Here is a 13,458-nt window from a genome sequence, read left to right as displayed (position 1 = left end):
TCTAGGTATATATATCATGTGCAAAATAAATGTTAGTACTCTTTAATAACCAGGCCTCTTCTTTCTATTTCTTCTCTCATTGTACCAGTTAGAATAGCAAATTCTCAAACTTTTTGGTACAGTCTCCCTCTGCATTCTTAAATTGAGGACCTCAAAGAATTTTGGTTTGTGTGCATTATATCTATTAATATTTCGGATATTAAAAATTTTAATGGAGAACTTAAAAATTTTTATCTACTGTTTCATTTACAAACAGTGATACTGAACCCATTGCAAACATAAATAACAGTTTTATGCAAAATAGCTGTGTTTCCAAAACAAAAAAAAACTTTACTGAGCATGGCATTGTTTTACATTTTTTTTGTAAATCTTGATGTCTGATTTAACAGTAGACAGCTGATTCTCATGGCTTCTGCATTCAGTCTGTTGCAATATGCTCTTTGGGTTGAAGTACAGGAAGAAAATCTAGCCTCACACAGATCCTGTAGTTGGAAAAGGGAGACTCTTTTGATAGCCCTTTGAGATCATTGTGGATACATATCTTTGATACTATGCAAAAACTTGACAACACGTAGCTTCTTAAATGTTAGTCGTAATGTAGACTCTGAAACCGTATCAGTGCGTGTTTCGTACTCTGTTACATTAAACCCATTGCTCTCTCTTGTCCTTTGAATTCATCTTCTTACCCAGGTGTGATTTTATAACTTCATTCATTGGTCATTTGGGAAAGATTGATTCACCGAGTTATGAAGATCTTCCAAACACTGACAGATTTCGTTCATTACGCAATATCCAAAAAGAAATCATATTTAATCATCTCACCACCTATCTTATCAGAAAAGTCATTGAGTACAGGGAGGCAGTCAAGCTCCTGATGGCGAGCGCAGTTTCCAGAATTCTGATTTTTGTTCAGAATTGAATCATTACACCACATTCTATCAGTTGTTTTCCTTGAAATGACAGTTCGCTTAGATCATTTTTGAGAAAATGTCTGCCACATGCACAAGTCTAAGTAACTACAATTTTTCTGTCAGTTTTCCTTCCAAGTAAAAATGGAGTTCAGGGCAAAAGCAGCATTAATCACACTAATACTTTCCCTTGAGACAACGCTGGTATCTCGGTGTGGAGCCCACTCGCTATATGCGGAACCCTCCCCCCCCATCTCAGCACACAGAATATTCAAAAGGTGTGTACTTGAAGATGAGATTTAATAGAATTATGATTATGGATCCATCGGGGGACTGTTTCAAACGTGACTGCCGTATTTTTTTAAAAAAATTTTATTTATTTATTTGACAGAGATAGAGACAGCCAGCGAGAGAGGGAACACAAGCAGGGGCAGTGGGAGAGGAAGAAGCAGGCTCATAGCGGAGGAGCCTGATGTGGGGCTCGATCCCATAACGCCGGGATCACGCCCTGAGCCGAAGGCAGACGCTTAACGACTGCGCCACCCAGGCGCCCCGTGACTGCCGTATTTATTGATGGAGCGCGTTCATGTTGGTGAAAACTACGACCGTCGCCAACAAAACTCAGTGCCTCTGCCCCATCGTTGCTCAGGCGCTCACGGTTTTAGCCCCCCTTGCTTTGACACCATTGGTGCAAATACCAACACAGTAGAAGAGACCTTGCAGGTCCCCCTGAAAGGGTCTCGGAGCCTCCTGGGGGGTCCGCAGGCTACATTTTGAGACCCTAGATGTGAGAACTTCCGGGACAATTCATAATCGCGATAGGATTTCCTCGTCTTGACCTAATGCCAATGGGACTGCCGCACACGTGAATAAACTCGGAGGTCAACTTCTCTTATTTATCCCTTTGCAAATCTTAGACAATGACTCTTCGGCGACGTCAGAGCCCGACGGGGAGATCGGTGCCAGGACCAACGGGAAGGGGAGCCCCGGGGAGCCATCGCCAAGCCCCGTGCAGTTCATAACCAGCGCGGGAGCCGGCGACTCCAGTCGCTCGACTCTGCAGAGGTATGCTCATTGGAGTCCTGTTTCCCTTGCATTTCACTTCGTACTCACCTGGATGCCAGTTGCCGTGATTTAATCACCGTAGAAACAGACTGGCAGTAGTCAAGTCCCACGTTTTCACCCCAGCCCTTCTCCTTTTCTCTTGCTATAAATGCCACTGCCTGAATCTTTTCACAGCCTCTTGGTGCAGGTAAGAATATACTGATAAGAGGGCATTAATGTTCAGTCCTTAATTCCATCGTCCTCAGCCTTCCTGGATGCAGGTTTGCTATTAGGACGTAGCTTTACAACTACTATCTTTTGATTCCCACTCCCGCCCCCTTTTCTGTCTGCAGCAGCTTATAATTACCCTGTCTAGGATCAGAAGAAAACTAGAGTGCCATGCCGGTGCTCTGATATTACACAGGTGCGAGGGAGCAGGAAAGCAGCCTTTGGCGTCAGTTCTCAAACTGCACGTGACTGGTCCTTCTTTCTGCGTTGACTATGATGCAACACTTTCTGCAGATATTAGGTGTTGATTATAAGATGGTGCTGATTTTCCGCACGCAACCATCCCTTCTTCTAGCAAAACAATTGGACCAGAGAAACTAGGTCTGCTAGAGAAAGAATTGCTATTATCAGTATCACTATTTTTTTTAAAGATTTAATTTATTTATTTGAAAGAGAGAGAGAGCGCGCGCGCGCGCGCGCGCGCGCGCGCGCGCATGGGTGGGGGGAGGGGCAGAGGGAGAGGGAGAAGCAGACTCCCCGCTGATCAGGGAGCCCGATGGGGGACTCGATCTCCGGACTCTGGGATTGTGACCCCAGCCGAAGGCAGCCGCTTAACCGACTGAGCCACCCAGGCACCCCAGTACCACTATTATTTTTTTATAGCTACTTTACGCAAGAACTCTAAAATTGGAATTAGCGACACAGACCCATAAGATTTCCATTGAAGGTGCAGTTTCATAGGAAATAGATTTTCTTCTCCTTTGGGTCAACAAAATATGCACTCTGTGGCATCTAGTTACAGCATTTATCAGGTCTTAGTGCAGAATCTGATTTGCCATGCGGGGAGAGGAGCCATCAGGACATACTCGTGTGTGGTCTGGCACACATGTCTTCATATTTGCCTGGGAAAGGCATCCTCTTCTTATTCCACTACAGATATTGCACTCCTTGCCATTTTGTTCAGAACACCCACTCCTCTTAAGCCTTCAATTCGTATTTTTTACCACATTTTGCATGTAATCTCAATATGGTGACCAGTTTTGCAACCTTAGAACTGTCGATAGCGAGCTCATTCATTTAATCCTAGTGTTTCCTCTGTCTCATTATATGAATGTCACCAAACTGAAAGCCTCTTCAACCTCAACACTGTCACCTATAAACTGGCAGTAAGTACAGAAAACATTAAAAACATTACTATTGAAAACATTAAGGTTCAAATACGTATGGATAGGCCACTGTATTCACAGGTGAGACACATTAAAACGTTGTTGTTGGTTTATGTTACTTCTACTGTACATAGAAAGCCTTCCTTTTTCCTGTCCTACCAACCTCATTCTTTCCCCTTTGCTCTGCTTTCATACACTCCTCACAGTCCCATTAGATTAACTGTTGGCCTCTTTCTTCCTCTGAATGCTGTCCTTGTTGCTGGAGGTGGCATGTGCCCTACGGTTTCTGCCCCCTCAGCCGTGCTCATGACCTAACATGCGTTCTCTGAAGGTGAGCACGGATGGACACAGGGGTCCCTTCCTCGGGGTCCAGCGTGAGAGAATAGGAATCCACGCGGCCGTGCATTCAGAGGCAGAACTGAGACACCATATCCATTTTCCTTTGTCTTTGAAGTGTCCTTTGAAAAGACACTGAGCACTCTCTGGCTATTCCGAAGAAACACGTTTGACCTTGAAGCCACTCACCCCTGACTAGTTTCTGCCGACCTACTTTTCACCCGCAGCGTCATCAGTGGTGTTGGGGAACTGGATCTAGACAAAGGGCTAGTGAAGAAAGCAGAGCCCAACACCAAAGACAAACCTTACCCCGACTGCCCCTTCCTGCTACTAGACGTGCGAGACCGAGATTCGTACCAGCAGTGCCACATTATCGGAGGTAAGAGAGAGAAGACGTTCTGGTGTCCCACTCCCAAGAGCAGAGCCCGTTCTGGAGTCCAGGCAGGCCCGAGCCAGGGTCAGCAGTTAAGGAAGTGTTACGTCAGCCGGATCCAGCATGGGAACCCGGAAGCTGGCTCTGCCATAATGCTCTGAGAGGGGCTGGGGACATCCTCCGACGGCTCTGGGGCCCAGGGCTACACGTCCGAATCGGTGACAGGAAGCTTCCTATTTTGTTCATAGTGGCCTGTTTCTCTCCTCTCAAAAAAGTATTTAGGTTTATGGCTCGTTGATTTTGCAAATATGTTTCCTTGAACTTTTAGACTTTAAACCAGCCAGGAATTTGGGGCCAAGTTGTACAGAGAGCTACAAACTTCCTGAGCTTTTTCTTCTCTTTGCAGCTTACAGTTACCCAATTGCAACTCTGTCTAGAACAATGAATCCTTATTCAAATGACATTCTTGAATACGTATCCTTTGTTGCATTTTAAGGAGTTGGGTGGTTTGAGGACTGTTAGAGTCAAACTTACCATGAATCACGCTACAAGGAAAAAAACCTCCGTAAAGGCCCTTTGATATTAATTAGCTTACTAAGCATATTTGAGAATGTGGATTCTTAGCTGTTGCTGAGTATCCTGACCATCCTGCCAGATGCTTCCAAGCCATCCTGCAGTGGGCCAAAAAACATTAGGTTAAAGGCTGTGATCTGTTGAGAGTTAGTCCTAAGACCTTTTTTTTACCCCCAGAAAGCTTTCCCAAGTAAAACTTAAGAAGTAAATTTTTTTTCCGTCTGTTTTAAATTTTTTCCTTCTTAAAATTTTTCTTTTTTTGCTCATAAAAATCACACAAATAGAAAATAATTTAAGCACTGAAAAATATAAAAAAGATTGATAATCATACAATTGAACAACTCTGATTATGTCTTTTGCATATTTTATTTCCAGTTGTCTTCTCTGCATTCTTTGTAAAAAAGTAGAAATCATACTGTAGATATAATTTAGTATTTTGACTTTTTCCTCAGTTCAGAGTACAATGTATTTCGCCGTGCTAACACAGGCTCTTTATAAACTCGATTTTTGGTGTCATACATGGTCTCACCTTACTATATACTACACTACGATTTACTAAACTCTTCCTCTCTAATGGGCTTTTAGGTGGGTCTCTTTTTTTTTACTATCATAAATAAGGCTGCAGTGGACACATGGGACAGAGAGGTTTTCTATCTCCTCACCTGTGAAATGGAGATTGTCATACCTTCCAGGGCCGTGAGGATAAAAGACCTAACGGGTGTGAGGTGTGGAGCTAGTGCTGCTGTCTTGGACCAGGGTGATAATCGATTATAAAAAAAGAATACCAGCTCGTGTGGTTTCCATGACAAGAAAGAAAATTCCAGTGACTGCTGGTGTGCGGGGTAAAGAGTGGGCTTGCCCGACGCTCTCTGAACTCAGGAAAGTGAACCTGGACCGTTCCTCATTCCGTGGGGGTTTCTCGGTAGTCTGGTGCAGGCAAACCTTAACTCCTGTGACTCTTAGAAAAATGCCCACGGCAAGGTCATCATTCTGTACGACGATGACGAGAGGCTGGCCAGCCAGGCGGCCACCACCATGTGCGAGCGCGGGTTTGAAAACCTCTTCATGCTTTCCGGAGGTGAGTGGGCTGTATTCTGCCTCGGACCGGACTCCCAACCCTTCAACCCCTCCCCTGTCACCCTTTTCCTGTCCCCGCTCAGAATTTAGAATTCTGGAAGGAGAGAAAACCAATGCTGGCTGCAAGGGGTCAGGAGTTCTGTGAAACTTCCGTTCGCTCCGTCAGCACATGTTTTTAATTTCTGAAATAATGCTGTTGCTGTGAGAAAGCCTTAATGCTGGAGACTGGGGCAGAAGGATTTCTGGTGGAATTCTCAGAATCCCGCCTAACCACCGACGTGTTCGGGTGTAATTTGCTTCATGGTGAAGCAGTTAAGATGTCACGTCCTCGTGTTGGCTCGGCCTGGAAGACCAAAGATTAGGAGACATAAAGCCGCCTTTCCAGGTTTTGCCTTCGCCTCCCCATGTTAACGCTGCTCTTTCTGGTGCTCTTCCACACCTAGGTCTCAAAGTCTTAGCTCAGAAATTCCCAGAAGGACTGATTACGGGTTCCCTGCCTGCATCTTGCCAGCAGGCCCTGCCTCCTGGCCCTGCCCGGAAACGATCCAGCCCCAAAGTGCCGCCCCCACCAGCTGAGAACAAATGGAGATTTACCCCAGAGGACTTAAAAAAGATAGAATATTACCTGGAAGAGGAACAGGGTCCTGCGGACAATCCTAGTAAGATATTTTGACCTTTAGAGAGCATGTTTTCTGTAGAACTTTGAGATTTGCAGCTTTGAATATCACCTCATTGTATGACAAGCTTGATCTCTTCTATTCAGATTCTTAAAATATCCATAGGGAATGGGGAGCGTGCGGGTGCTGTGTGGGCAGGGGTGGGGGCAAGGGGTGGTGATGCCAGGTGGTGGGAAGAATTAGACATTGCATATAGACAGAGAAAGAGAAAGGATTTAGCAGTCAGCTAATGTCTGTATTTCAGGCAGAGTGGAGGGGCTATCAGATTCCCTCTCCCGTGGGTTTTGTTTCCCTCTGTGGCTTCTGGGCACCCTGAAACCCCATCCAACCTTTCCCTGAGCACACTACCTTCTCTTCTGTTTCCCCTAACCCCTCCTGTAGTCATTTTTACCAAGAAGGGATGAAGGCCAGGCTAGGTTGGTTGGGGATGACAGAGAGGAAGAACAGAAAAAGCTCTCTGGGCTTCCTTTCGTCCCTGCCCCTTCCCCAACTTCAAGTTGACCTCAAGGATGAAGGGTAGGTTTTTGCCTAAATTAGGTGCTGGATAGGACTTCATCAGCTTCGAAGTGGTTGTGCCCTAAGATTTCATTAACTTAAAAGATACTTGGCAGATGCGCCCAGAGTCATTCTTGCAGCTCTGCTCCCTGCTTTCTCGCTCCCATCAGGCCGGCTGAGCCAAGCTAACGCCTCTGGAAGAGACTCCAAGGTTCCAGGCGCCCGCAGCAGTCAGAACCTGCCCACCGGGGGCCCTGCTGGCCCCCCGAACCCCCGCTCGCTCAGCAGTGGCCACCTGCAAGGCAAGCCCTGGAAGTAAAGACTTTGTCTGTCTTAGTCAAATAAATGCGTGTTCTCCTTTTGGAACCCCTGAGCAGTTCCCAAGTTGGTCATTTTCAGAAACTGCTGTGGAGGAAAGACCCCGCCGTGTGTGACAGGCCCTCTGCCCGGGGCCCGCTCCTTGCCTACATCCAGCTCCCAAGGAGTTTTACAAAAACCAGAGGCATGACAGGCTCTAGTGTCCTCCCTATTGTTTACAGGATAGTTAAGTTTCTGAAACTGAGTAGGAAAAAAAGAGTCTAATTTTTTTTAGGCCTTTTTTTCTTTTTTTTTTTTAAATAAGGTCCAGGTTGTATCGGGTCATATTGTAAATTCTTCAGTCGCATCTGGTATGTTCTTCCCAACCGGTTCTTTTTCACTCCCTGGTCTTGGTTTCATGAAGGTTCTCCAGGTGGGCTTTGCAGCAGCCGTCCCAGGGGTGGATGCTTCTGCCCGAGGAGCTGTCTGCCCAGCGCACGCCGCCGCAGGCTCTGTTGTGAGTCGTGAGTCGGGAGGCTGGCCCCCGGGGCATTGCTCAGTTTTCAGGTCTGGTACAGCCACTCTCTCACTCCCAGAATGTTCCTCCTCGCTGGATGTTTTCCTGGAACCAGCCCTGTGATGATGTGCTCGGGGCACGAGGGGTCCTCACAGCGAAGCCCTGTCGGCTGCCCGGGCCTGTGTCAAGGGCCATTGAAGCACCCCCACTGCCCACCCCGACCTGCCCCTCGCTGGCGGCGGGGTGGGGGGGGGGTGTCTCTCTGTTGGAAATTTCCACTCCCCAGCTAGGGTCCGTCCTTCATAGGCGGATAGAAATTATGGCCCCTTGAAAACAGCAGCACCCACTGGGCAACCGCAGGCACACAAGGTGAGGACAACTCCGCGGTCCTTTGTCAGGGCTGACAGCCCCTTGAAGCCCGAGCTTAAAAATACAGTATTAGTCTAATTGAGTAATTAGTGCGATTTCCTGCTTACTTTTCATTCTCATGACTGAGCTGTGATTAGGAGCTTGTGATTATAGATTCTGGTTTGGGCCAGAATTTTGAATCAGCATTAATTGAATTGCTAGGTGACTGACATTCGTTCCATTTAATTGGGGGAACAAAAGACCTCAGGTGAGGATGAGGGACTCCGAAATCATCAGGCAAAGGGAAGGAGCCTTGTTAATTTTTATGGTCTGTGATCTGTAGCTGTGATCAGGGACCGGGGGATAAATTGTGCTCTTTGTCATGGCAACGAGCTTCTGAAAAGCCAACTGAAAATTGCTTATCCTTCGGTGGGTCCTGCTGCCGGGGAAGGTTTGCCTTAACGGGACAATTTTCTCGCCACCAAAAAAAAAAAAAAAAAGAAAAGAAAGAAAGAAAAGAAAAAGTACCACAGTATTTCTAGCGTGGGGGGCTGTGTTTGTAAGAGAAATAAAGGTAATAAATATCTCATAGAAACATATGGAAAAACAACTTTCAGATCCAGCCCAGCTCTGTTTGAGTTTATTCTTCTCTACTTGATTTCCAAAGTGCAACATATTCCGATGCTTTAGAAATCAAACAAACCAGGGACATTGTTCAGATGTCAAGCCGTGCCCAATTTTCCACAAGATTCCAGAATCTTGTATAAAATGCAGCCAACGTACACATAGCTTTAATGAGGAGCCTGTCATGTTTCCCCATAAATTTATTGCCTGAGAACTTAGTTCAGCCTTTTGCTCATGCCAGAATGCTCTGGCTTTTTATTTTCTTTACGGCCTAGATTTTAAAAAATGCAAATTTTTCCACACTCAACTTTCCCCTAGCATGGACAAGATTTTCAGCCATTTATGACACATATACATTTTGAAGGGGGGGGAACCCATCTCTCTCTCTGTAACAAAGTTCTGTTTATGCCATTTTAAAGTGGACTAGTCAGGAGTTTCAATTTCCCCACTCAATTCTACTTAGAAAGTAATGGTAATCCCCCTTTGTTCCCACTCTGCATTCCAATCACCAAACAGCCCTAGAGTGTTAGAAGCCACTGTATATATGTATATATGGGGAAGGTCACTGTAGCCAAAGCTCCTAGAACCGCCGTGCAGTTAGCTGAGACGTCTGGCAGGTTGAATATATTTGTGTGTGTTTCTCCATGGCGCTTTGCCTGTTGGTAAGGATTTTAAATCACTGCTCCTCAAAGACCTGCTCTGATTCTGCTCTCCATGCGTGAAGTGTCCACTCGCAGACAGTGTTTAACATGCTCGAGTTATTGCTTCGAATGTTCTACTTTGCTGGTTTCCTCATTGGCTTAACTGACATGTATTATTTAAGTGATCAGTGGTACTTTGTGCAATTATGAATGTTAAAGATTAAAGTCCAGAGTTATTAATTTGTTGTCTGCTATTTAATATGCTGAGATCGGCCAACTTCTCTTGTCCTCTCTGTTGAGATGATTCGGGGGAGCCACGGGACCGAGGTGACTTGACAGCATAGCTCTTTTCGCGGCATCGCCCAGGAAGGCACGTATTCTTTGCATGAAGAAGCTCCAACGAGGGTGGGGGACCTTAGCTCTCTAGGCAGAAGGCCTGGCTTTCTCCTCATGCTCGGGCAGGGACTGACTGTCCCTACAGCACCTCACAGCAGGACTTTCTTGTCAGCGTTCCAGGGGTTGACGGGCTGCCCTTGCCTGGGACCGTGTGACACCACCCCCCCCACGATGGCAGGTGCTTTAATGACGTACAACTACAGCTCAACTGAACAGCGGCGACGGCCAAAGTCGCAGTAATACGTTCCTGGCTTTAAAGGGGTGTGTTTTTAAGGAAGAAGGGAGAAAACCGAAGAAGCAAGAAAAGGGGTGAGGGGCAGTAAGGGTGGGGTGGGGGAGCTATATTACTCATTCGAGAATGAGAAGCACATCTTGGGCTGTCATAATGCCAGGTTTAATCTAGTGAAAGGTATAGCGTGATGCAAGTGGCCTAAAAGTAATTTTATTTTTTACCTTTCGTAGAACACCAGAATCAGCAGTCATGTTGGACTTGGTGTAAATCAGAGTCAGAACAAACAGCGCGCATTAGTTGCTGAGGGATTTTTTTTCCTGTGGAGCTGTCGAGCTGACACAAAAATTCTTAAGACAGTAGGCCACTCACCGAGAAAACAGAACAAAACAAAAACCTTCTTTTCCCTAATTCCCTGGTGGAATATCAGTGAAATCAGAGTCCTCGGCTAGGAAGAAAGATGTAGGTAATTTTTCTTGTGCTGGTTTGGGTTTCTGTCATGTTACGTATTGGTTATAGGTTCCGTCTTTATGTTATCCGACATTTGGGGGGGGTGTAATTAATTTCTGTCCACCTGGATTTACACCCACGACTCCCTTCTTGTCCTACCCTGATGATTATCACCGAGAACCTTCCTTTCCCCGGTTGCAGAACGTTGCCAGGGTCTTCCGTGTGCTTTTAGATTCATCACAATCCTTTCAAAGACACGATTCCCATAATACTTTTCTTCTTTTTACAAGAAGCATCAGAAACATAGGTTACAATTCATCAGTTTAATTATGGGGGCATGATGGTATGCTTATATGCAGTCCAATTAATTTTTTTATTGACAAATGTATTTTTTCCTATGAAAACAAGAAATAAGACACACTGTGCTTCCGGTGTTCGGAATACATTTGAGTAGTAATAGTTTCCTAAAAAAATTGTGGTAATTATTGACGTTGTTATCGCGGTGTCCTTAAATTGATGCCTAGGTCAGTTACGGCATGGAAAATGTGATGGGGAGATTTGGCAGCATTGAATTCTGACAAAACAGGATTCAGGGCATGATTTTACGTGTGTTTACAAAACTATGGCAGTCACGCCGCCATCCCCGATGGTCTCACTCTCGGGTGCTGTGATCGTCCTTTGTTCTGAACGCAGAAGCAAATTCTGTTCGCCTGTGTAGCATCTCGAGGCATCTGGTTTTACGCGTGGCGAACAGAGGCCACTTATTAAATGCTACTGACTGATGGACCGCCTTTTTTAAAGGATGTAAATACGTCTCCTATGCGACATTCTTTTGACTATACGCTCCCAGAGGGTGAAAATCACCAGCGATGGGACGGTGACCTTTAGAAATATGCGTGAATAAATGAATGGAAGCTGTCCAGACTGCAGTCTGGGATGTAGTGCCCATTACGGTGGCCCCTCCGTGCCGGCCTGCGATCTGGAGACCCCGGAAAGCTCGTTATCTTTTGTCCCTGTGTACATCCCGCTGTTGTAGCAGAGGCGTTGACAAGCCGGAGATTTTTGGATGACCCCCTGCAGGGGGCACCCCGGGAGCTGTTCGGGGCGTTATTATTACCCCGGCTGTCTGCGGCCTGCCAGGCCTGTTTTCCGGGTGCCCTCAGGCTCAAAGTAGCTTCAGAAGTCCTCAGATACAGGTTGCACCCATCCCCATCTGAGAGTGGTTCTTTTTCTCTTTTGTTTCAAATCGAAGCTCTCCGGATAACGACCCAGCAAACGTGTGGAGAGCTTACTCCGTGTTAGGTGGTCTTCCTAGATGCTTCCAGATGTGTTCTGACTCAGTTCTCACGGCAGTCGCATGAGATGGGTGCCCCACTTTCAGGTGAGGAGACCGAGGAGCAGGTGGAAATTAGGCAACTCGCCGTGAGCCCCCAAGCCACTGAGCTAAAGGTCGAGAAGCCGGGCGCCGGCCGAGACCCGTGGCTCCCGAGCAAGTTCGTTCTAAGTTCATTCTGGCTCAGCTCCGTGCTCGCCCCTCGGTGACACCCCCGATGGACCCGTGCGAATGTAACTTTCCCTCGGTGTGGGCTCCCTTCCCTCCTCGTCACCTGAGAGCCCACCGAGAGCTGTCGTCCTCGGCCCGCACAAAAGGCGACAGGAATCCAGAGACTCGCACGTCTGCTCCCGGGAGCCCGTTATTTCCACAGATGCGCGGTCTGGGTCCCGAGCGCAGGGGCGCCCGGCCCCCTGGGACTTGTGCCGCGAGCGAACAGCACGAATGAGGTCTCACGTCAGGGACGGGAGGTACAGCCCTTTAACCTGGCAAAGAAGCAGGCTGTTCTCGTAAATGGAACTGTAAGTTTAACAAACCATATATTTTTAAAAGATTTTATTTATTTATTTATTCGACAGAGATAGAGACAGCCAGCGAGAGAGGGAACACAAGCAGGGGGAGTGGGAGAGGAAGAAGCAGGCTCCTAGCGGAGGAGCCTGATGTGGGGCTCGATCCCAGAACGCCGGGATCATACCCTGAGCCGAAGGCAGACGCTTTAACAACTGCGCCACCCAGGCGCCCCGGAATAAACCATATTGATATGATTTGTGGCCGGGGTGATGGCTCTGATTTAGGCTGAGACCTACATTGCGGGGATCGCCCCCGGCCTGCGTGTCTCGGGGGGAAGCAGCGGCTAAACCTCTACCTCGTCCGCGTCCACAGAGCGTTTGCTCCGCCGCTGTCTCCCCAGAAGGTAGCAGGACGCCGGCCCCGCGGCCGAGCAGGACGCTTGTCATCCTCTTCCTTGCGTTTGCCGGTAAACCCTCGGCCGGCTCCGTCATTGGGGTTGTTAGGTGATGCTCGACAATTTGAGTTGCCAGGTTAATGCAGATCCTGAAAGCTTTGGGGGAAATTCGGTACGCTGTGACAGTTTTTCAGAATTGCCGGGTCCTCCGAGCCTTTTTCTCAGAGTTCTTCCGTCACGTGGCCAATCTGAATGTGACGGTCGGTCATACCCGTTTCCTGTAAGTAGCGTCCGAGTATGTTCGCAGGATGATGTTTCTGTCCCTAGAGTCCTTAGAGCCAGAGTCCTTCTGCGTCCTCAAACCCACGGAGCCCCACCTGCCCTTGCAAAACCCTCGCTGAGATGATGAATAGCCCCCTGCACTGGATGAGGGACCCGTGAGGTCATATCTGGATTGTATTCAATGACATTTCGATTTTAACTTCAAGCCAAAACCAGAAAGCTACACGTGCATATCTGAGTGTTAATTCAAGAGGCCGCCGGAAGGATTCTCGCGGACCACCAATGGCCCACAGGCCACACTGAGAACCGTATATAATGGTATAAGAAGAAAGCCAAGCGAGTTCATTTAAAAATAAAGATTTTTAAAAAGCCCTGGAGAACAGGCATTAGCATAATCAATTCCCCAGATCGCTGCAGGAACCAAATGTAAGCAGAAAGGGCTCTTGGGGATTTTCATCTGAGCTACGGCAGACTGCTTAGGGAACAGCTCCCAACCGGGGGCACGAGAAACCCCTTCCCTGGGTAGAAACACTGCTGCTTCCAGCTCTATCTGGAGTATA

General features: G+C 47.3%; 1 protein-coding gene across 3 annotated transcripts in view; it reads left to right on the top strand.

Moving 5' to 3' along the window:
• CEP41 (centrosomal protein 41) overlaps positions 1–9,541 on the top strand; it is a 46,461-nt gene extending 36,920 nt beyond the window's left edge. For all 3 annotated transcript variants that reach the window (XM_026511147.4, XM_057304167.1, XM_026511152.4), the window contains 6 exons: positions 1,826–1,973; positions 3,910–4,061; positions 4,462–4,529; positions 5,592–5,706; positions 6,149–6,364; positions 7,048–9,541. In XM_026511147.4, the coding sequence (XP_026366932.2) occupies positions 1,826–1,973; positions 3,910–4,061; positions 4,462–4,529; positions 5,592–5,706; positions 6,149–6,364; positions 7,048–7,196 (848 nt within the window). In that variant the 3' untranslated portion in view covers positions 7,197–9,541. The remainder of the gene's footprint in view (positions 1–1,825; positions 1,974–3,909; positions 4,062–4,461; positions 4,530–5,591; positions 5,707–6,148; positions 6,365–7,047) is intronic.
• Positions 9,542–13,458: the final 3,917 nt, after the last annotated feature.

The sequence above is a fragment of the Ursus arctos genome, unplaced genomic scaffold, assembly GCF_023065955.2.
Source record: "Ursus arctos isolate Adak ecotype North America unplaced genomic scaffold, UrsArc2.0 scaffold_3, whole genome shotgun sequence".
In the NCBI taxonomy this organism is placed as follows: Eukaryota; Metazoa; Chordata; class Mammalia; order Carnivora; family Ursidae; genus Ursus; species Ursus arctos.
Note: the sequence above shows the minus strand (reverse complement) of the source record. Positions and strands in the feature narration are given on the sequence as shown.